Raw genomic sequence first — 21,443 nt, forward strand, 5'->3', positions numbered from 1 at the left:
AAAAGTGTCTCACTATTGCGCATGCCCGTGTACAGCAAACTTGTGAGCATGCCAGCGCTTGCACGTTTCTTAACTACGCATGCACTGTGGAGTAGTGTTTGCAAGTGGTGTTTCTTAGCTGCGCATGCGCTGTATGGTAAGTAATGTCTTAGCTGCGCATGTGTCTTAGAAAAGTGTTTCTCGGCGCATGTGGACTTAAGATACCCGCTCTACGCATGCGCGCGGCTTCCTGACGTCAGCAGTGGGGTGTGACTCATCTGTTGTTTGCCATTTCTGATCCAGCAGCTGGTGTTGGTTGTCGCCTCTTCCCTTGAGTCTCTCATTGGAGCATTGATCTGGAGAGTCGGGGTGCCCCCCACCCCTGTGTCCTTTCACTGCGGGAGAGTCGGGGTGCCCTGGACCCCTGTGTCCTTTCCCTGCTTCTCTTCCAGTTGCTGCTCAGGCTCTGCAGTTCCACCTGTGAAATCACAGGGAGCAGCTGGAAAGACATGTCCTACCAGGGAGCAGAAAAGGCGAGTGGTGTTTTATGCATCTGTGTGCGTTGATCAGAATGACAGTCTCCTTATAAAGTGTATTAGAGGCCTGGAAGGCTGAGAGCTCCATTGACTCTACTGCAGTGCCTCAGGGCCAGTGGTGATGGGTTCAGGCCTCCTGCTCCAATTTGCCAGTACTTGTTTTTCTGTCTCTTTTTAGTTTAAAGCATTTTACCCTCAGTGGCTGAAATTATTTATAGCTGCCCTTATGCCTTGGGTTGTACCTGATGTAAAACTCTCTTGATAGATACTCGCCTGCATCTCCGGTCTATATCTCAGGGTCAGGGCCTTTAACTACTATTAAAGCCCTCAGCAGCACGTTTAATGCTATGTTAAAATGTTGACTGTATTTCGAGATTCACTGAGGACAAGTGATTCAGAGCTACTGACCACTGCTATAAACGTTCTGCCCCAACATCCCAATGCTGGTCTTATTCTTCCCCCTGTTTATTTAACATGATTCTACCCTCAGTGTGTGAAATTTCTTTTCTTTCATCCTCACCCTATAGGTGCACTGCATTCCACCAAAGCAGGTCTCTGAGTTGGGAAAAGGGCCTTTAAAAACATTTTAGATATCAGTAGTGGGTTGTAATGCTGTAGTTAACTCACTGAGCCATCTTTCACTCATAGGACTTTCTCCCTATTATTCCTATTTAAATTACAACATTGGAATGTTGGGAGCTCCATTGAAAACAATGGAGTGCTCCGGGCTTCTAATGGCTGGTAAAACCCTGGTGCTGCAACATTCCAATGTTTTTGTTCACCCTTCTGCTATCATTTTAAATTCAAATAACTGACTAACCTATCCACCACTTAAAATGTACTTGCATGTTTCACTATACTAATTCAACACTAATACTCTGTGGGTCCCGGAGTAGCATGTACTCGCCAAAAAAGCGATTTAACGCCTCGTCAGGGGTAGTAAGCGCTATATAAATCAATCAAACAATCAATCAGAGTAATTGTAAAGCGCGCTACTTACCCATGAGGGTCTGAAGGCGCTGAGGGGAGGGGGGTGCCGCTACTGCTCGAAGAGCCAGGTCTTGAGGAGTCTTCTGTAGGCGAGTAGGTCTTGCGTCTGCCATATGTGGGTAGGGAGGGTGTTCCAGGTCTTGGCTGCGAGGTAGGAGAAGGATCTGCCGTCGGAGGTCATTCGTTGGATGCGGGGGACAGCGGCGAGGGCGAAGCTGGCTGAGCGGAGCCGGCAGGTGGGGGTGTAGAAGCTGAGTCTGCTGTTCAGGTAGGCTGGTCCGGCGTTGTGGAGTGCTTTGTGTGCGTGGGTGAGGAGCTTGAAGGTGATCCTCTTGTTGACGGGGAGCCAATGTAGGTCTCTCAGGTGGGGGTGATGTGGCTGCGGCGGGGGACTTTGATGATCAGTCGGGCGGAGGCGTTTTGGATGCGTTGTAGTCGTCGTAGGTGTTTGGCTGGGATTCCTGCAGAGAGTGCGTTGCCGTAGTCCAGTCTGCTGCTGACGAGGGCCTGTGTCACCGTTCTTCTTGTTTCGGTCAGGATCCACTTGTAGATGCTGCGGAGCGTGCGGAGGGTATTGTAGCAGGAGGAGGAGACGGCGTTGACCTGCTTAGACATGGAGAGGGAAGAGTCGAGGATGAATCCTAGGTTGCGTGCATGGTTGGTGGGTGTCGGTGCTGTTCCCAGTGTGGTCGGCCACCAGGAGTCGCCCCAGGCTGAGGGGGTGGGTCCGAGGATGAGGACCTCCGTCTTGTCCGAGTTCAGTTTCAGACGGCTGCTCCTCATCCAGTCTGCGACGGCCTTCATTCCCTCGTGGAGGTTTGTTTTGGCAGTGTGTGGGTCCTTGGTGAGGGAGAGGATGAGCTGGGTGTCGTCGGCGTAGGAGATTTTGTTGAGGTCGTGATGGCGGGCCACTTGTGCGAGTGGGGCCATGTAGACGTTGAACAAGCGTCGGGCTGAGGGATGAGCCCTGGGGGACGCCGCAGATGATGTCGGTGGCTTCGGATCGGAAAGGTGGGAGGCGGACGCTCTGCGTTCTGCCGGAGAGGAAGGACATGGTCCAGTCAAGGGCCTTCTCTTGGATTCCGGCTTCTTGGAGGCGTGTCTTTAGAGTGCGATGGCAGACCGTGTCGAAGGCAGCTGACAGGTCCAGGAGGATGAGGGCAGATGTTTCGCCGTTGTCTAGTTGGTGCCTAATGTCGGTTGTGGCGGCGATGAGGGCTGTCTCAGTGCTGTGGTTTCGTCTGAATCCGGACTGGGACGAGTCCAAGATGTTGTTGTCTTCGAGGTGGTGGGCCAATTGCATGTTGACGATTTTCTCGATGACCTTCGCCGGGAACGGGAGCAGGGAGATTGGCCGGAAGTTCTTGAGGTCCTTGGGGTCCGCCTTGGGCTTCTTGAGGAGGGCGTTGATTTCGGCGTGCTTCCAACTTTCCGGGAATGTCGCTGTTTCGAAGGAGATGTTGATGACCTTCCTTAGTTGGGGTGCGATGGCTGCGTCTGCTTTGTTGAGTACGTGGTGTGGGCACGGGTCTAACGGAGATCCTGAGTGGATGGAGTTCATGACCTTGCGTGTCTCGTCGTCGGTAACGTTGGACCAGGAGGTCAGGCAGTTGGCGCTGGTGATGTTCGCAGGGGAGGTGGAGTCTAGCGTAGTCGGGACGGTCGTGGTGTTGAAGCTGTCGTGGATGTCAGCGATCTCGCGGTGGAAGAAGATGGCCAGTGAGTCGCACAGTTCTTGTGAGGGCGGGATGTCGTTGGCATTGGTGCTGGGGTTGGAGAGTTCTTTTACGATGCTGAAGAGCTCTTTGCTGTCATGTGCATTGTTATCCAGCCGGTCTTTGAAGGAGGGTCTCTTGGCTGATCTGATGAGGTGGTGATGTCTGCGGGTGGCGTCCTTGTGGGCTGCGTTGCTGTCCGGTGTGCATTCGTGGAGCAGCTGTTGGGTGCGGTGGTGCATGGTTGGTTTCTTGAAGGTGAAATGGATGCAGCGGTGGTCGGTCCAGTGGAGTTCGGTGGTGTGGTCGAAGGTGACGTGGGTGCTTGTGGAGAAGATGGGGTCCAGCGTGTGGCCGGCGGCGTGGGTGGGTGCGGTGACGAGTTGTCTGAGGCCGACGTTGGCGAGGTTGTCAATCAGCATGGCAGAGTTGGCGTCGTCGTTGTTCTCGAGGTGGAAGTTCAGGTCCCCGAGGAGGATGTAGTCTGTGGAGGCGTTGTAAATGCAATTACAATACAATACAATACAATATGCTGCTGTGAGCAAAGTCATCATGAAGTCCGAGGGGGATTTCAATCCCCTCTAGTTCACAGAGGCCTTTATTTTATTTGTTAGAACATTCTGTCCACTAGTAGCCTTATAGCCCTCCGTAGCTTGGCTATACCTTCATCAAAGTCCCGTTCCCTTGTTTAAAGGCCTTTGCCTTCGACTCAGGGCTTTAATTCTGGAGCAGGCCTTTAATGGTCGGTAGCAGGCTATAAGGCTATTTTAATGATTCTGAAGGTGGTTTCCAAAAGAACGTCCCTGAGATTATAGTTCTTATTTGGAAAGTGAGCGAGTCAGGGGCTGTGCAACGCTTTTAGACACTCACGGAAGAATGTCATGTTGCTGTAGAGGTTCTTCACTGTCACCAATAAAAAAGGTTGTTTCTTGTAATTTCCTAACCCACGGAAGCACAGGTTCTTCCTCAGACCAGTAAAAGGGACCTTTGTTATGTTGAGGTAAGTAAGTACAGTACATTTTGGGACTCAGTGTTGGACTGATGCTGTTTTTTCTCCTAGTTTATGTGATGTGTATGGCAAAGCTGTACATTTTTTTTGTCTGTGGTAATATATTCGTCAAGGCTCTTAGTAGAATGTTTGATTCGGCCAATCCTTTCCAGCAGTTGAATGGACTATTTTGGCAAGTAGCTTTCAGCAAAGCAGCTTTGCATATTTCGCAATTGGTGACTGTAAGGATCTGAATGTAGTATGAAGCAGATTTTTACCCCTATGCTTTATACCGTGGCAGTCTAATTGGTGCAGTGACTTTTAATAGTGCTAAATCGCTTTCTTTAGTTTCCATTTAAGTCCTCTAATATTTACTGTACAAAATTGTCCACTACTGATATTTGTAACACTTGCAACTTTAAAATTCTAAATGTATGTTTACTACACTTTGGATTGTCCAATGAAGATTGTGTCCACTGCTACGTCTTGTCAGTCAGTCTAGAAAGTAGAAGGCTCCAGGCTATCACTGCGAATACAATATAACATTAGGGTGCTTTTGCTACTTTCTTTATCCAGTAGGAGTCCTCAGATGCCTTAAGAAAATTGATGTCTAGGTCCTTCTTGAAGAGGGTATATTCATCACTCAAACTTCTAACTCTCTTTGAGTCACCAGATTGAGTAATCATTGTGTCAATTTGTTCTCCACTCATTTAAATCCCATGATTTTATACACTTGATTTGGGCACAATATCTTTCGGTTAGCCACTGACTACATGACCAGTTTAGTTAGGGATCTAACAGTCTGCATATTAGAAAATTGCTAAGTGATTGTTATCACTTGACGGGTATTTCACTGGCCCCAGTGATAATTTTAGCTTCTATGCTGGTGGCAGTAATGATTATATAGCGGTCGGTATTTGTATATCCCTTTATGTTGTGCTCTTTGGGATTACATAGCGGACAGTTGCTTTGCCTGAATGCAATTTATATGTATTAGTAATAATGAATTTTTTATGAGGACTTTGGGAGACTTAAAGTGTGGAATTTCTATATTTGAATTACAAGAGACTTGCAATGATTCCACGGTTTTAGGTACCAAGGCAGGATTTTATCAAACCTATGACCAGAGGTTCACAGTCACCAGCCGCTCCCCTAGACCACCTCTTCTCGTTATGCCGGGCCACCTCAGCTTTTGCATAGGTAGAAGTACCAACACCAATTTTGACAGGCTCAGCTGAACCCCAGTTTATTAGTATTCTCTTTGCTCTGAGTGTGACTAGAAATGGGAGGTTCATGAGTATGATACTAAACAAATGAAAAAGAAAGAGCTTGTTAAACTGTGAAAAGACAAAGTAGATTTGTTACGCTTCTTGAAGTAAAGAGTGGCTGCGAAGGGCACACGCAGTTTATGTGATGTGTATGGCAAAGCTGTACATTTTTTTTGTCTGTGGTAATATATTCGTCAAGGCTCTTAGTAGAATGTTTGTTTGATTCGGCCAATCCTTTCCAGCAGTTAAATGGACTATTTTGGCAAGTAGCTTTCAGCAAAGCAGCTTTGCATATTTCGCAATTGGTGACTGTAAGGATCTGAATGTAGTATGAAGCAGATTTTTACCCCTATGCTTTATACCGTGGCAGTCTAATTGGTGCAGTGACTTTTAATAGTGCTAAATCGCTTTCTTTAGTTTCCATTTAGGTCCTCTAATATTTACTGTACAAAATTGTCCACTACTGATATTTGTAACACTTGCAACTTTAAAATTCTAAATGTATGTTTACTACACTTTGGATTGTCCAATGAAGATTGTGTCCACTGCTACGTCTTGTCAGTCAGTCTAGAAAGTAGAAGGCTCCAGGCTATCACTGCGAATACAATATAACATTAGGGTGCTTTTGCTACTTTCTTTATCCAGTAGGAGTCCTCAGATGCCTTAAGAAAATTGATGTCTAGGTCCTTCTTGAAGAGGGTATATTCATCACTCAAACTTCTAACTCTCTTTGAGTCACCAGATTGAGTAATCATTGTGTCAATTTGTTCTCCACTCATTTAAATCCCATGATTTTATACACTTGATTTGGGCACAATATCTTTCGGTTAGCCACTGACTACATGACCAGTTTAGTTAGGGATCTAACAGTCTGCATATTAGAAAATTGCTAAGTGATTGTTATCACTTGACGGGTATTTCACTGGCCCCAGTGATAATTTTAGCTTCTATGCTGGTGGCAGTAATGATTATATAGCGGTCGGTATTTGTATATCCCTTTATGTTGTGCTCTTTGGGATTACATAGCGGACAGTTGCTTTGCCTGAATGCAATTTATATGTATTAGTAATAATGAATTTTTTATGAGGACTTTGGGAGACTTAAAGTGTGGAATTTCTATATTTGAATTACAAGAGACTTGCAATGATTCCACGGTTTTAGGTACCAAGGCAGGATTTTATCAAACCTATGACCAGAGGTTCACAGTCACCAGCCGCTCCCCTAGACCACCTCTTCTCGTTATGCCGGGCCACCTCAGCTTTTGCATAGGTAGAAGTACCAACACCAATTTTGACAGGCTCAGCTGAACCCCAGTTTATTAGTATTCTCTTTGCTCTGAGTGTGACTAGAAATGGGAGGTTCATGAGTATGATACTAAACAAATGAAAAAGAAAGAGCTTGTTAAACTGTGAAAAGACAAAGTAGATTTGTTACGCTTCTTGAAGTAAAGAGTGGCTGCGAAGGGCACACACAGTTGTATGTCCTGTGCTGTTTCACTGTGTTGACATCTACAAATCTGTGTGCACTTTATGTACAAATACAACATATTGCATTGGCACTCATTTTACAGTTGCAAACTGAGATATCGAGTATTGCTGTTTTTGTTTTTCCAGAAAAAGGTGGCGACCAAACGTGAAAAACCACTCGAAAAAGAAAACAAAAATCTTCATATAACTCAAAACAGGGATATCAAACTTTGTCCAGCGTTGACAAAGACATATCTTACCATATCTGGCCAAACCCTTCACTCTCAGCCCATTTAACCAAGAATAACATTTAAACTCGACTATCAAGTCCTTGCTCAGACCTGCGTGAAAACGCAAATGAGAACTAAGGTTCAGCAGTTGGTCTCTGTCTGTAATAGCTGCTCAGTGTGTCTTTTCTGGCACCACAGCTGTTGTATAATTGTATAGGATTTGTGTGACCTGGGAGACGGAAGAAAGAAAAGCCTGCATTACAAGAGCACATTTGTTATATATCACGCCTGATTGTATTCAATTTCTTAATGTGATAGAAACTTTTTTTAAAGTCCTTTCAATCTTTCTTGTAGATGCTGCTTACGTTCCAGGATGTTGTTGCCTGTTTCTCGCAAAAAGAGTGGGAGCTTTTACACAAATGGCAGAATGATGTTTATGAAAATGTGATGAAGGAAATTTACCAAGTCTTGATGTCATTGGGTAAAGTACACTAGCTGAATTTTCCAAACTTTGCACATTCTATAAGTTGCTGATTTATGGTTCTCATAAAACATTCTGATATTCATGCATGCTTCACTATACATATTGTCATTGCACATTTTTAAAAAATATATTTGAATTCCACTCTAGTCACGTATAAGATGAGAAATTAACAATTTTACGATTCTCGGGGTAGGACATAAACACACATGTTCTACTCTAGTTGCATATGTGACTTCAGACTTTATTATTATTTTTTCTAATTAAAAAAATCTTTTTATTAGTTTGTTTTTTGAGTAAACTATGTTGGCATTTTCTATAAAGCTAACATACCTATATGCAACATTTTGACATGTCAAAATGTTAGCATTGACAGGTTACATCACACTGTTTGCTCAATACAAATTTTGGCCCCCTCCCTTCGTCCGTACTGTCCATAACCCTGCATCATATTTGCCAAAAGAAACCGCAACCCCAACTCCCCCCTTCCTCCCCACCCCCAACCCCCTAGTCAGTAACTGCTTAGTCTACTGCACTCTCTATCGTCCATGTGCGGTCCCTCCTCGCTAAGTCACTCGTTTCAGTAACCTCCAGTCGTGTATTCCCCAGAGTCTGTGGGCTGTCTGTCCCCGTCTGTGAGGTCTCTACCCTATGGGGTTGTAAATCCACTATCATCGTCGACCATGCCTGGAGGTCGTCCTCTAGTTTTTCATCTCTCCGAACATGCGCCATGCGTACCCTCTCGGCTATTGCCCATTCAGTCATGTCTTTCAGCCATCTGTCTAGCATTGTGGGCGACAACTTTTGCCATTCGATGGTAATGCGTCTCTTTGCATGTATTAGGCCTGGATTCACACATTTCCTGCTCAATTTTCTATTTTGCGGTGTTGGTAGAAGTCCCAGTATTACTGTCCTCACTTCTTTGGGAACCTCCCAACCTGTGGCAATTCTTATTTCTTGGAGAACTTCCACCCAACTTTTTTATAACCATCAAACAAACAGTATGAATACCCCCTCCCCCAAACCCGGTCCACAATTTTAGGAGTAATTCCACACACCCAATACCAGATATAAAGTCACCAGTACTTATAATGTTAGTACATGCGAAATATACCATTAGGTCCCACCATGTGCTGGTGTCCCAGCTTGAGTCCCAGTAGTCCATATAGTACGCCTCCCCCTGAAGCCTACCTTTGCCCCTAAGGCCCGACCTCTACCCTTCTGCTTCATCTGTGAATTGTTTCCCTGCACCCCCCACCTTCTCAAATTTCTGGGGGGCTCTGCGAGACTGATACATCAGTTGGTATCGCTGCCTGCACCAGTCCATGTTTGATCTCCAGTCATTTACCTCTGGGGGTGCTCCCTTATCCCTGTTTCAGACTATTTCCCACTAAGCCACTGCCAGCGCCACATTACAAAACAGACGAATATATTTGTCTAGTGACTGCTCTCCCCATATACACAGGATTATTAGAGTGAGATAAAGGTTCAGGGGATATCCTAGCCCCCATGACAATGTCTTGCTGATCGTGTCCCAATGGATTCGTAGACATGGGCATTACCACAGTGTATGTACCAATGCGCCTCGCTGCCCACAACCCCTAAGGCATCTATCATTGTCAATCCTGCCCATCACCAACAAATGTGTTCTAATATAATTCTCTCCATAGAAATCTTAACTGTGCCTCACTAAAGCCCGGCCTTATGACAACTTCCCTTAGAGTATCCCGACGCCTCCCACCAGGATTCATCGTCAAGTTTCCCAAGGTCCCTTTCCCATTTGTCTCTGAGTGCCAAGAGTGCTGGCAAACGTATTGAGCAGTGTAGCATAGATCTGTGGCACCGCGTATTGTGTAAGGGGGTCCCCAAAACCCTCATCTCCAACAGTGTGTCTCCCTCTATCTGAACCATGTTGCCTATGCGGGCCCTCAATATATGCCTGATCTGCATGAAACAAAAGAATTGGTTACACCCCCCATGTCATGTGTTTCTAAAGTTTCTGGAAGAGTATCACTTTCCCATCCCTCCAAACAGCCCCAGCTTAGAGATGCCCAACAGGTTCCACTTCCTGTATCCTTCTATTTTCCATAGATCTCTCAATGCCTCTGTTTCCCACAAGGATGTCTCCAGTGTTAACCATAGCTATTGTTATTTTTTTCTACAACCCCACCACCTTCATCATCGGTTGTGGCAGTGCATTCACGCAATTGCCCCCATATAGGTATGGCAGGTAACCACTCAGGTCCATAGCCTGCCTGTCCGCCATCAGGGCAGTATCCTGCTGGCTCTCATTGGAGAGGGGTCAAAGATCCACATCCCTTAGCACGGAAAGACTTTCGGTTATTCTTGTTTCTGTTGCCTGGAGCACACCGGTAGGGAGAGTTAAGGGGTAGGGGGAGGGAGGGGCAGGAGCGTGCAGGAGGCACTAAGCTGGAGGATCATTGCATCAGGGGATGACATCACACGCATATGTTGGAAAAGACCTTAATAAGAAAAGTGAACTGTGTGTAATATACGGGAGTATTGACTAAAGGTACTGATGTCGTCTCAACTACGGATGCTGAATAATCTGCAATGTATTTTGAATTGTGCATTCCATTGAAAATGTGCCATGTAAAGGTGGGTTTGTGTGTGTTGAAAATCAATAAAATTACTTTAAAAAAAATCCTGCTGGCTCACATACACCCAGTCATTGTCCACCAACAGCTGGGATGTCCAGTAGTATAGTTTTTAGATTTGGAAGAGCCACTCCCCCATCATGAGGTTTTCTGGTCAGGACCAATAGTGCAATTCTAGGAACATCCATATGCTACAACAGTTCCCTTGTTATCGCATCCACTTCCCTAAACAATTGATCTGGGCCTCAAACCGTGTGTTCTGCAGGACATATAAGAATTTAGGCTAGTGAATCATCTTAAACAGGGCCGCTCTACCCAACATTTTTAGTGAAAGCTGATGCCAATATTTGACATCATTTGGATAATTCTCCAGGAGCCTGCCAAGGTTGTTGGTATAAAACGTGTCCCAGTCAATAGTCACAAAGAACCCCCCCGTATCTGAGTACCATAGGTTCCCATTTTAGTGGAAAATCCCATTAATCTCCCGGTTCCCAATTTGTCATGGGATAGATCACTGATTTTGCCCAGTTTATGCGGATTCCCGCATAGGTGCCAAATACCTCCATAATCTGACCCGCCTCATGGAGAACCCGAGTCTGCCATATAAAGTAGTATGTCCTCTGCGTAGAGCAATATCCTCTCTTCCCAGTTGGGATACCAACTGAGCCCCCGGAGCTGTGCGTCCATCCTGAACCATCGAGCCAGCGGTTCAGTAGTCACTGCACACAACAAGGGCGATAGCTGGCAACCCTATGGGGTGCCCCTCCATATATGGAATTCGTATAACGTTGCTCCATTAACCTCAACCCATGCCATCGGTCCTCTATACAGTAACTCTATCCAAGCCATGAAGGATGGGCCGAGGCTTATATTGGGCATAACCGTCCATAGGTAATCCATTCTACAGAATCAAAGGTCTGCTCAGCATCTAGGATAGGAGCATGGCCAGCTCCAGCACATGTTTTAGGTGCACTAGACTCTTCCAGTACTTTGGCCAAGACCTTAGTTTAGATCGGCTTATACCAGGAGGTCTCACCCTTGGTTTCCCCTCTTTGTGGATAAGCATTATCGTTGCTTGTCTCCAATGCCTGGGGAGTACCCCCTCTTCCCTTGCTGCTTCCAGTGCAGCCTAAAGGGACCCCGTAATTCTAGATTTCACCAATTTATAGTACTTGGTCGGGAATCCATTATGACCCGGAGCTTTCCTACTACACAGCTGCTTTATTGCCTTGGAGACCTCCATTTCTGTCTGCTTTTTCTCCAAACGAAGTCTCCCCTCGGTTCTCAGTTCTCATTCAGGGCACTGAATGGTCCCTAATGAAGTCGGCCAGTCACTGGCCTGCTTTCTTTCATTGGTACAGTCTATTCAGATATATGGCAAATGCCTGAGCCATGCCTGCAGCTGTGGTCTCCAAAGTCCCATCCTGTCTGTACACTCTTTGCACCCACCTCTGATCCTCCTCTCTGTCACGCAAGTAGGCAAATAACCTCCTGGCCTTGTTACTCATTTCGTATAAGCGAGCCTGCTTATTCCGATAGAGTGCATTTGCCTCGTGAGTGGCAAGGGACTTGTATTCCTGCCCGAAGGCCTTGATTTGTCTTGCCTTCACCTCAGTGGGGGCGGCAATGTACTCAGCCTCCCCACACACCAATTGCTCCACCATTTCCCTCGGGTCTTTTGGTTTCCCTGTTATATTAGCCTCTCATTACCGATTTGCATGCCTCCAATGGAGATAATGGACCCAGAGTTTTCCCCGAGTTAGATCTCTGTTTCCTGCAGTATAAGTTTCTGTGTGTTTCAATCTGTCAAGTCCCAAGGGTCAAGTCTCCACCCCCTCTGTCTGATTAGGGGGTACTGAACCATGGTCACAATCGGGGAACGATCTGATATACCCCTCGAGAGGTAGCGTGTTTTCCCAAATATTCCCTGCTGGTGATTGGGGACGAGCAAGTAATCCAGTCTGGACAAGGAGGTCGGAAGCATAGGAGTACTAACGCTGTGTTGGGTGGGTCTCCCTCCACATGTCCAACAGGCCGTTCGCCATTAAGAAGGTCTGCAGGGTTGTATCTGGGTGGTCTGTCCAGGTCCACTTTAAGGATGATGTTGAGATCCCCTTGAGATCCCCTCCCACCACCAGGACACCATCAAGCACCTCTAGCCCCTCTAATTGCAGACCCTGGGGGGTGGGGAGTACCAGGAAGCCATCATTATATCCGTCTCATTCCACTGACCTGTAGCATCCTTGTGGGTCCACCCAACTGTTGGCGATTTGTAATGGTAGGTTTCAATGAACCAGTATCTCCTTCCCTGTCAACCCCATGGTGTACCCCTTATGTACCAGCACATGGTATCTCCCTCTTCCCTAAGAACCCACAGTTATTCCCATCCAGGTGGGTATCTTGCAGCAGTATAATGTCGGGGTCGTGTCTATTCAAATATTTGGATACTAGGCCCCTCTTTAGTGTGCTGCCCAGGCCATTCACGCTCCAGGATAACAGTTTAAGGGTCTGCCTGACTGTGGGGTGATGCTCCCCGGATATCGATATGATATCCATATACATATAATTATATGTTCCTCTATTGCCTTCCTATAGTAACCTGCAGACCACCATCCCCTCTAGCCCGCCAATTCATGCCTTCTCACAACCTTGTGCTACAGTTTCAAAAACTACATACCCCCAATGCCCGCGATGTCTGTCATTCGCAGTCTTTAAACAATCGTATTGTGAACAAAGAATACAATGCTAATACTAAAAGGGGCGGTTCATGACCCGCGGAACAGTCGTACCAACCCATCAATTAATACTCCCTCCACCCCCCGGCACCAGCATCCTTATTCAGCTTGCACGGACCTCCGATCTCCCCTTCTGAGGGTGCACGCTGGGGGTCGGGCCTCCCCCATCAAATGATCCTGTCTGCTGTCATCAGGGAGACTTTTGGTAGGGAGGATTCCTCAAAGCTCCCTACTCAATTAGAAATCCCTTTTTCCAAGTCCCAAAAGTCTTCCGCCAGAACTGACTACCTGTTTTATGTTGAAGGTATCCGTCTTTGATGGGTATCCACCACCACCTTGGCCCTCTCCTATTCGGCCTAGTTTCTGGTGGGGGCCGACTGCAGTCTACACCGCACTCGCTGACTCCTCTTCTTGCCCTAACTTCCTGGAGTCCAGGACGATCGCAATCACCTGGTCTGCAGTGTGCCAGGCCTCTATGCTGCTGAGAAGAATTGTGATTCTCATTCGTCTATATTGCGTAACTCCGTTGGGAACAACAAGGCTTAGCGGGGATTCAATGTCAGTAGATGCCTTTTCACCCTGAGAAAGGTCTTGCGTTTGTGCTGCATGGCGATCGTATAGTCTGGGTAGATGATAACCGTCCCAACCTCGATTTTCTATGGGCCGTGCATCCTGGCTTCATGCAGGATTGCATCTTGATCATGAAAGCTTAGCAGGCCGGCCACCACTGCCCTCTGTGGAACCCCTGACTGCCTCCTGGGCACCCTGTGAGAACATTCAACTGGAAACCATATCAAGGTTTTACCAGGTAGTACTGTGGAGGATAGCCACTTTTCCAAGAACATACTAGGGCCCTCAGCCCTCTCCGGAATTCCTACCAATCGGACATTATTCTTGTGCAGTCAGCCTTCAGTGTCTTTTAACTTCTGTCAGGGTAACCACTCCAAGGACTTCAGTCTGTTGGCATGTTTAGAGGTTGTGTGGCCTGTCCGGGCTAGAGTAGTCTCTGCTTTCATTACCCTGTCCTTTAATTTCCCGTGGTCTGCCTTTAGGAGATAGACGTTCTGGGCCACCATATCTATTTTCAGTTCTAGGACGGTTTGGTATCCAGGATGGTCACCATATGTGCTATCAAGCTACTGTTGGCCCTCTCCAGTTTGGCTTCTCCTCCTCCATCCTTGGTCTTAGCCATTGTTTCTGCGGGGATGGGCTTGGCTGGTGTTGGTCACACCTTAGTTCTGGCACTACTCTGCTGCTGTGCACCATCCATGGGGGGGGGGGGGTAGGCGGAAAGCCGACACCAAAGCATGGATGCCCAGGCATGTGTTGCTGCTAGGTCTGCAGGCAATGCCTTTGGTACAAGCACCTCTGCTTCCTGTACTTCTTGTAAGGTAGCACAATCTCTGTTCACATGCAGAGGCCCTTCAGGTTCCAGGCCAGGTGTGGGAGCTCCTCAAGAGGTATCTGGCTGGCAAAGCACCTCTTTGATGCCCTAGGCAGCGTTACTGTGGTTTCCGGTGTAGCCACACTCTGATCTCCTTCGAGCCTTCCTCGGGGCTCCGTCACTTGTCTAGTCCTTGCACACCTTTCTCAGCCCCATCAGTAAAGCCATGTCCGCAGAGCCTATGTGTGTTGTGGCATTTGTGGGCTCTCTGCCCCACTCACTCTGTGGGTGGAATATCGGTGCCCCTACCCACTTCTCCAAGTTGCTGACTCCCTTTGGCCGAGGGGGGTGCGGCGGGAGGCCTTCTCCCCTGATGGCACCCGTTCTGCTGCCTCTGGACCCGCTGTCGCCTCACAGCCTCTACAGACCTAAGACGTCCCCTCCCAAACACTCCTCTCTCTGCGGACTTACCTCCGCCTGCTCCCCAACTGCCCAGATCCATGGAGGGAGCTGTCGCAGCCCACAAGTCCACCTCTCTCCAGTGCGGGTCGGTGACTCCCTGAACAGTTTCAAGTTTGTTCCAGGCTGCCCCTTTGGTATCCCCAGCTCAGCACCGTGTCTCGAAACTCTCAGTTCCCAGACCCTGCGAGTAATGATTCCGGCAGCCGCGTACAACTCCGCTGTCTCCTCCTTCCCCCGTGGGCAGTGGGGAACTATGGTTTTTGGCCCCAGTGGGGGCAGGATAAGTGTCTCCGTTGGCCCGGGACACCAGATTCTGATGTCCGACTCCATGCGGCCATAGGCCACGTCCCAGCTACAGACTTTATTGTGTGCTGTAATTTCAGAATTACTATTATGGTCAGTGTATCAAGGGCAGCATAGCTGGACGAGTCAAATATAGCTCATGTTTATGGAGAAGCACTAACAATGGTATAGCAAATATTCTAGGATAAGCAGTAACAAAGGGATAGTTAAGATATCTCATTGGGTGGAGCATTAAACTACCCTGCCTTCAAAAATCGTTAAAGGACTGGTTGCTTAATTGTTATCTACTCAGAAGGAAGGGAGGGCTTTCCTGGCACTCAGGCACCCACCCAGGTTGCAATAATGAGCCACGCAAGGTCTAACAAACTCCTCATCTGCACAGTTCAGTCCAGTGCAACCACCGACTGTGGTTGCAAGTTTGCAAATGCCTCACACTTGTAGGTGTTAAGCTTCAGTAGTAGGTTCGCCTACTAAGCACTTTGTGGCTCTTCAGGAGGGCCTCTCCACCTCACACACTTTTTGAGGCAGTATGCCCTCAGTTTATACCCGTGTCACCTGGACCTCACTTGTCTTTGTGAGCAGTGGTGTCACATTTCAACAGACTCCGATCCTCTTCAAGCAAGGATCTTTCTCATGGTATATGCTATATGGTATCTCCTACACCCCTCCTCAGCAGTTAATCAGATATTTCCGTCAGCGCTGGCTCCAACACAGCTTCTCCTGGCAGCTGTTTAACTTCCACAGGTTGTGGTCAGAAACCTGGCAAGGGAGTTGGCAGTGTTTAACCGAATTGCAGAGCACAGAGCAGTTTCTTGTTGACACTGGTGTGTGACCCTGGATCTGGTGGAGAAATCTTGGCACATTGGTTGGAGGTTTATGCTAACGTTGCAGACAGTAGTTGTGTATTCCAACAGTTAGCTCTGACACCGGTTCTGGGCAGTTCTGTCCCTTTGTTTATTCCGTATAGGAGAAACACGCAACTAGGGCTTAAAGGCAAGCAGTCTGCCCCACTTAAGTACATGTAAACCTGTGTGATAGCCCTTTCAGAAAGTAACATGCCGGGAAAGGACCGAGAGAAACTCCCTAGCTTAAAGGTGCCATCTGTCGCCTTTCCTTAGCAACCCTCAGTCTGATCCACTGCAAATGATCCACGAAACGTTCTTTGGGAGCCATGCGAGCTGTTGTGTGGGCTGTCCCTCCAGCGCTCTACCTTGGGTAATACGAAAATATAGCAGATACTAAATGGATACCAGTGTGGCTATGGCCATCTATGTCCCACATCCTCCAAAGACTCATCTTCTACACTCAATAAACACATGTGACATCAGGTCCTGCTTGGGTTGGTGAAGGATCCACTTGCAAGAGGCTGCAGACTAATTCAAAAGCACATTATAGACTGGTAGACCATTCTCCTTAGTAGATAAAAAAATGCCTTTGCTGCCACTGGAATTTTATTGCTGCTACCACTGACTGTGCTGTACAGGCCATGCGCTGACAGCAGTCGCATTCATCCAAGAGTGCACCTGGTGAGCCCTTACAGCTGGAGAGCCTTGCTCTGGGCCTCCTTGTCACATAAAGCACCTCCATTGTGTAAGTATGATCTTTATATGTGCTGAGGCAGGGGTCAAAAAGCTACATTTTGCTTTGATAAATTTGATGCTGAGGAGTAGCCTCTCCAGAGCCATTCAGGTGACCCTTGTTCACCCCAACATTTAAATGTTCCCTTTTATTTTTTACAGGTCCTGTGATTGCAAGCTCTGTCTTTTCATTAAGAGAAAAACAAACGGAAGGTCTGTGCTCTGGGGACGATGAGGACTCTGACGGAAGACACAGCGACAACCATTCCCCAAGTGAGTGAGAAAGGGTGCAAGCGTTTCATTAGATAAGACTCTTTCCTGAAGCCGCTAACTTGCATTACTGCACAACCAAACACATGCATAGAGCAGCACCAGTGTTCCCTAAAGACACCCCTTATTTCACTTTCTGTGAGGTTGGGGCTGGTTGGAATTGTGTGTCTTTCTTCACAGCATGATTTGGTGTTTTGTGAGCCACCTAATTCAAACTAAGTTGAAGAGAATTCCACATAGGTATGTGAAAATGTTCACTATATTGAAGTTCTAATAAGGGTGCTGGTATTGTTCTGTACAACATTTGTATTGTAATTTTAACGTGCTTCAAAGGCCTGTAGGCATCTTGGCACTAAGGGGTAAATTACGGAGGCCCAGTGAATCACTAGTCTGGATTAAACTAGGTTGTGACTTTCCAAGAGCTGCTTGTTTGCAAATGGACTTGTGCATAGCATTGATATGAACTTCGACTTTTGTCCACCTGAACATGAGTAACCCACATTATACCCCTCAATGAGCAGCAGGAAAAGGGAAAATACTAATTTAAAGGGGACCCACGTCCATGCAAATATGTGACACCTAGCTGAGAGTGCACAGACGCTCAAACACTGCCCACACATTCCTTATCATGCAGCCAACAAGCATGTCTAATAGAGGAAACAGAAGCAAATTATTGGAGAGGGAATTCCAGTATACCATTGGCTAGTTCAGGCATTACAAGGATTGATTATGAAGTTGAGAACTAAAATCAATGCCCCTTTCATCCAGTTAGAGCCTGGACAGCTGGAAGTGCCAGCAGCAATGTTAGTTCCACTCCAGAAGAGTTTTTCAACAGTAAAATCTACATTCATGGCAATTGCTTGAGGATTTTTGTTATCTTAAGGTGCACATAATGTTTGTTGTGCTTTTTTGTCCCCTTAAATTAAGGAGAAATATATTACAATAGACTGTTACAAAATGTATGGAATGTGTACTCTGAGTCTTGTAATCAGCCTAAACATATATTTCATTTCCAAAGGAAAATATAAGCTCTCCATAGAAACTAAGAGGGTGATTTAGAGTTTAGTGGACAGAATACCCTGTCAGTCACACTGAATGTCCACCCACCCTCTTTAAGGACAGGAGGAGTATCAGCTTTCTGTTGATGGAGCCCCATTGACACTGTTGACAGAGAGCTTCCTGTGAAAGAGTAGGAGCCATTGGAGTAAGGGTGTTTCACAGTCTGCCCTATTTAGGGTGAACGGTGTGATGTCTTTTTTATCTGTCACACACAGCCAGGTAAAACATGGCGTTGAGGCACAGAAAAAAACAATGACACCCACACCCAAGAAAAAAACGCCCTGGGTGTGAGGTTCATCAGTGATTTGTTTTTCAATAAAAAATGCCCAGTTTGGGAGTTTGGGTTTAAAAAGCAAAATGTTTGTAAAAGTTGCTTGGATGTGTGTCAAAACTGATGGCAACCGTCTACCAAACGTTTCGTACCTTGACAGGAACTGCAGTGACGGCAATTCCTGTCAAGGTACAGAGATCACCGCTTGGCCAAGTGATCTCTATTTTGGTGAACCGCAGTCCGCCAGGGTGGCGGACATAATGTCTTCTGCTACTCTGATGGACAACATTTCATCCACCAAACTCAAAATCTGACCCTAAATCTTGTTGAGGTTGAATGACATCATATATATTTTTTTGTAGGTGGACCAGTGTCTCCATTGAACATGTACTCCATAAACAGAATGGACACCAAGTGTGTGGCGGACCCTTGGAACGCGGACAAAAGAGAAAGCCCTGATACGTTTGCCACACAAAGAAGGGAGAGCCTCGATACGCTCAGCAAAAGTCAGAAGAACAGATTTAAAGGTTGAGATTTTCAAATTATTATTGTTAAAAAAAATTGCCTTCAAATCATCAACTGTACAAAATTGTGTATGTTTTTTTTTTATCAATGAAACTGAAAAGTCTGAACTCTGCCCAACAAAGAGCAGAAATTATATTAGGTTATGTACATGTTTTTGTATAAAGTACAATTTACTAACTCCTTGGTGTCAGATCCCATTTGAAAGTCCACATATAGTGCCTTCTGGGCCCAAACTGTGGTCATTGAGGCTGTTTGCAACTGTGCTTTTTGTGGGTGTTATACTTTGGCTCTGCAAACAGGCCAAGTGCACCTTTGCTGTACCTTACTCTCGGGTTACCGAGGGTGAGGAGTCAACTTCTTCTCAGGAATGTGGGGTGGGGGCAAGAGCTCCGAACTCAACAGGCAACCAGCAGACACTATAACATATTTTCGAGCCAAGTGCTTATCCTTAGAATTAAAAGAAAGTGTTATTTTAGCACAGAGTGCAATTAGCGGAATCAGAAACAGGGTTGTAATCCTGTGTGCGGTCTTCCTTGAGAGGCTACAATCCTTCGGTACCCTACACTGTTAACAAATTTCCCTAGTCTGCAATGGCTTCTTAATAACTGGAGACAAAGCACTGATTAGGCACAAGTGCCATTCGTTAAAATAATCGCTGAGGCATTTATGTGCCCTACAGTCCAGCTTGCTTTCACCTCTTTATGGTTTGTTGTCCCGATGGTTATCTTCATGCTGCTGTTGCAGTTTGAATGATGCAGGATGGATATGTGCATCGGTCCTGCTCTTGACCTGCTGGGGCCAAAGCTTTGGTCTCCATCGGAACTTTAGGGATTGAAGGTTTCACCACAGCATCTCACACATCAAGTCTTGTGTTTGGCAGTTGTGGCCACCTTAGGCTGAGTGCAGGTGGGACAATGTGTTGGCAGGTGCGGCCTTCGGGCCTGTCTTGACCATGTGTATGTCTTCAGCAGTTGTGGCGCCTTGGCTGATCAGTATTCCCACCTTGAATACTGGATTCAGTCCCGTATAGTCACTCGCTTTCTCTGGCAGTTCCATAAGCCAGAAAGGTGCTGGGGTTCTCATCCTGGGCAGTCTCTCATCTTGCAGGATCAGCCACACCCCTTCCCTTTTAGCAAGCTGACAGACGTCTAGGCTCTATGGGGACGCTGAATTGGTCCAGCAGTACTAGGCAAGCACTCCCTTCCTTGGTCATTAAGAACCTGGAACTGGAACCATGTCGTGTGATATGAATCCCACTTTTGCCACATTTTCCAATAAGGAATGTGGATCCACTATCTGAGGTTTCAGAAGGGCTTGGGTTGGTTCTCTTTCAAATGTCATTTTGTAACTTTTCCACCCACGCAGCTTTTGTGTGATGTGATGGCTCTGCCAGAAGCTAGCAATAATGTTGGATCCAAGCAGCCATTTTCTTAAGCAAGAGTGCGAAGAAGTGTGTGATCGCTGCACCAGACTTTTATCAGTCACCCTGAAGCAATAATCATGGACAGACAAGAATACAAGCCTCACCTTGAACAGATTCAATTATTGTCCATCCCTCACCTCTACTATCTACCAAATGGCAGTGCTCTGGAAGAACTAATTAAGGTAGACCAGACTATCCTTGACAAAGAGAAAAAGGTCTAGTTACACCCATGATCCATAAAACCTGGTACGCTTCCACCACCGCTTTATGTGACTTACCCAGGTAATGGACAGTAGTTCCCCCTCCAGGTCCCAGAAAAGTTACTGGACCTTGCATTAGCAGGAACTGGCCTAGGCCTCTGCACACACACTAGATTAACGAGACGCCAGGGCCAAAAAATATCAGGATACCAGATTCACAATCAGTCAATCAGTCAGGCACTCATGGGTGTATGCTTGTTTACCATGCGGGGGACACGCCCGTCACAATAAGTGGCAGTTGTACGACATTACAACAGGTGTAAAAACCATGCATGCCTTTATCACGCATTGAAAGTCTATTTAAGGTAAATGTATATGAATTCACTTAAAAACCAAAGGTTATAGGGACGTAATAGTTGCCCTCAGATTTCACTCTTACAAAACTATAGAATTCAGCAGTTATAGTTACCTGAGCTAAATATAACTTATGCCCCCACAATGCACTGCTTATGACCTTACATATTAGATCACTCATGACATGGCCCGTGACATCACTGATGGCATCTCAAATTACATCATCTAGTGAGTATAAGTATTTTTTAAGAGTTTATGATTGTTAAACATACATTAGAAGCTACTACAAAAGTTAAATTAGTATACTAGGTGTACAACTAATGAGTGATGCTATTTCTATCTTACATTATGTGAGTGTCTATGTAATTGTCTATATCCCTGTGTAAGTGGGAGTCTGAGCGGCTGTATTGGTGTATAAGTGAGTGTGTAAGTAGCTGTGTGGGTGAGTGAGTGGCTGTGTGAGTGACTATGGATGAGTGAGTGATTGTGTAAGTACTTGTATGGGTCAGTGAATGAGTATGTGAGTAGTGTTTTGGTGTATGAGTGTTGTTATTGGGTGCATGAGTGGTCCTTTGGATGATGTCATCAGTGATGTCATTTGAGAAGCCA

The 21,443-nt window shown here is 46.4% G+C and overlaps 1 protein-coding gene across 1 annotated transcript in view; it reads left to right on the forward strand.

The window, feature by feature from the left end:
• The first annotated feature begins 259 nt into the window (after positions 1 to 259).
• LOC144772331 (uncharacterized) overlaps positions 260 to 21,443 on the forward strand; it is a 176,654-nt gene continuing 155,470 nt past the window's right edge. The window contains exons 1-4 of the mRNA XM_078656571.1: positions 260 to 512; positions 7,527 to 7,653; positions 16,895 to 17,005; positions 18,695 to 18,859. Coding sequence (XP_078512697.1) covers positions 489 to 512; positions 7,527 to 7,653; positions 16,895 to 17,005; positions 18,695 to 18,859 — 427 coding nt within the window. The 5' untranslated portion in view covers positions 260 to 488. The remainder of the gene's footprint in view (positions 513 to 7,526; positions 7,654 to 16,894; positions 17,006 to 18,694; positions 18,860 to 21,443) is intronic.

Source organism: Lissotriton helveticus, chromosome 8 (assembly GCF_964261635.1).
Source record: "Lissotriton helveticus chromosome 8, aLisHel1.1, whole genome shotgun sequence".
Classification (NCBI taxonomy): Eukaryota; Metazoa; Chordata; class Amphibia; order Caudata; family Salamandridae; genus Lissotriton; species Lissotriton helveticus.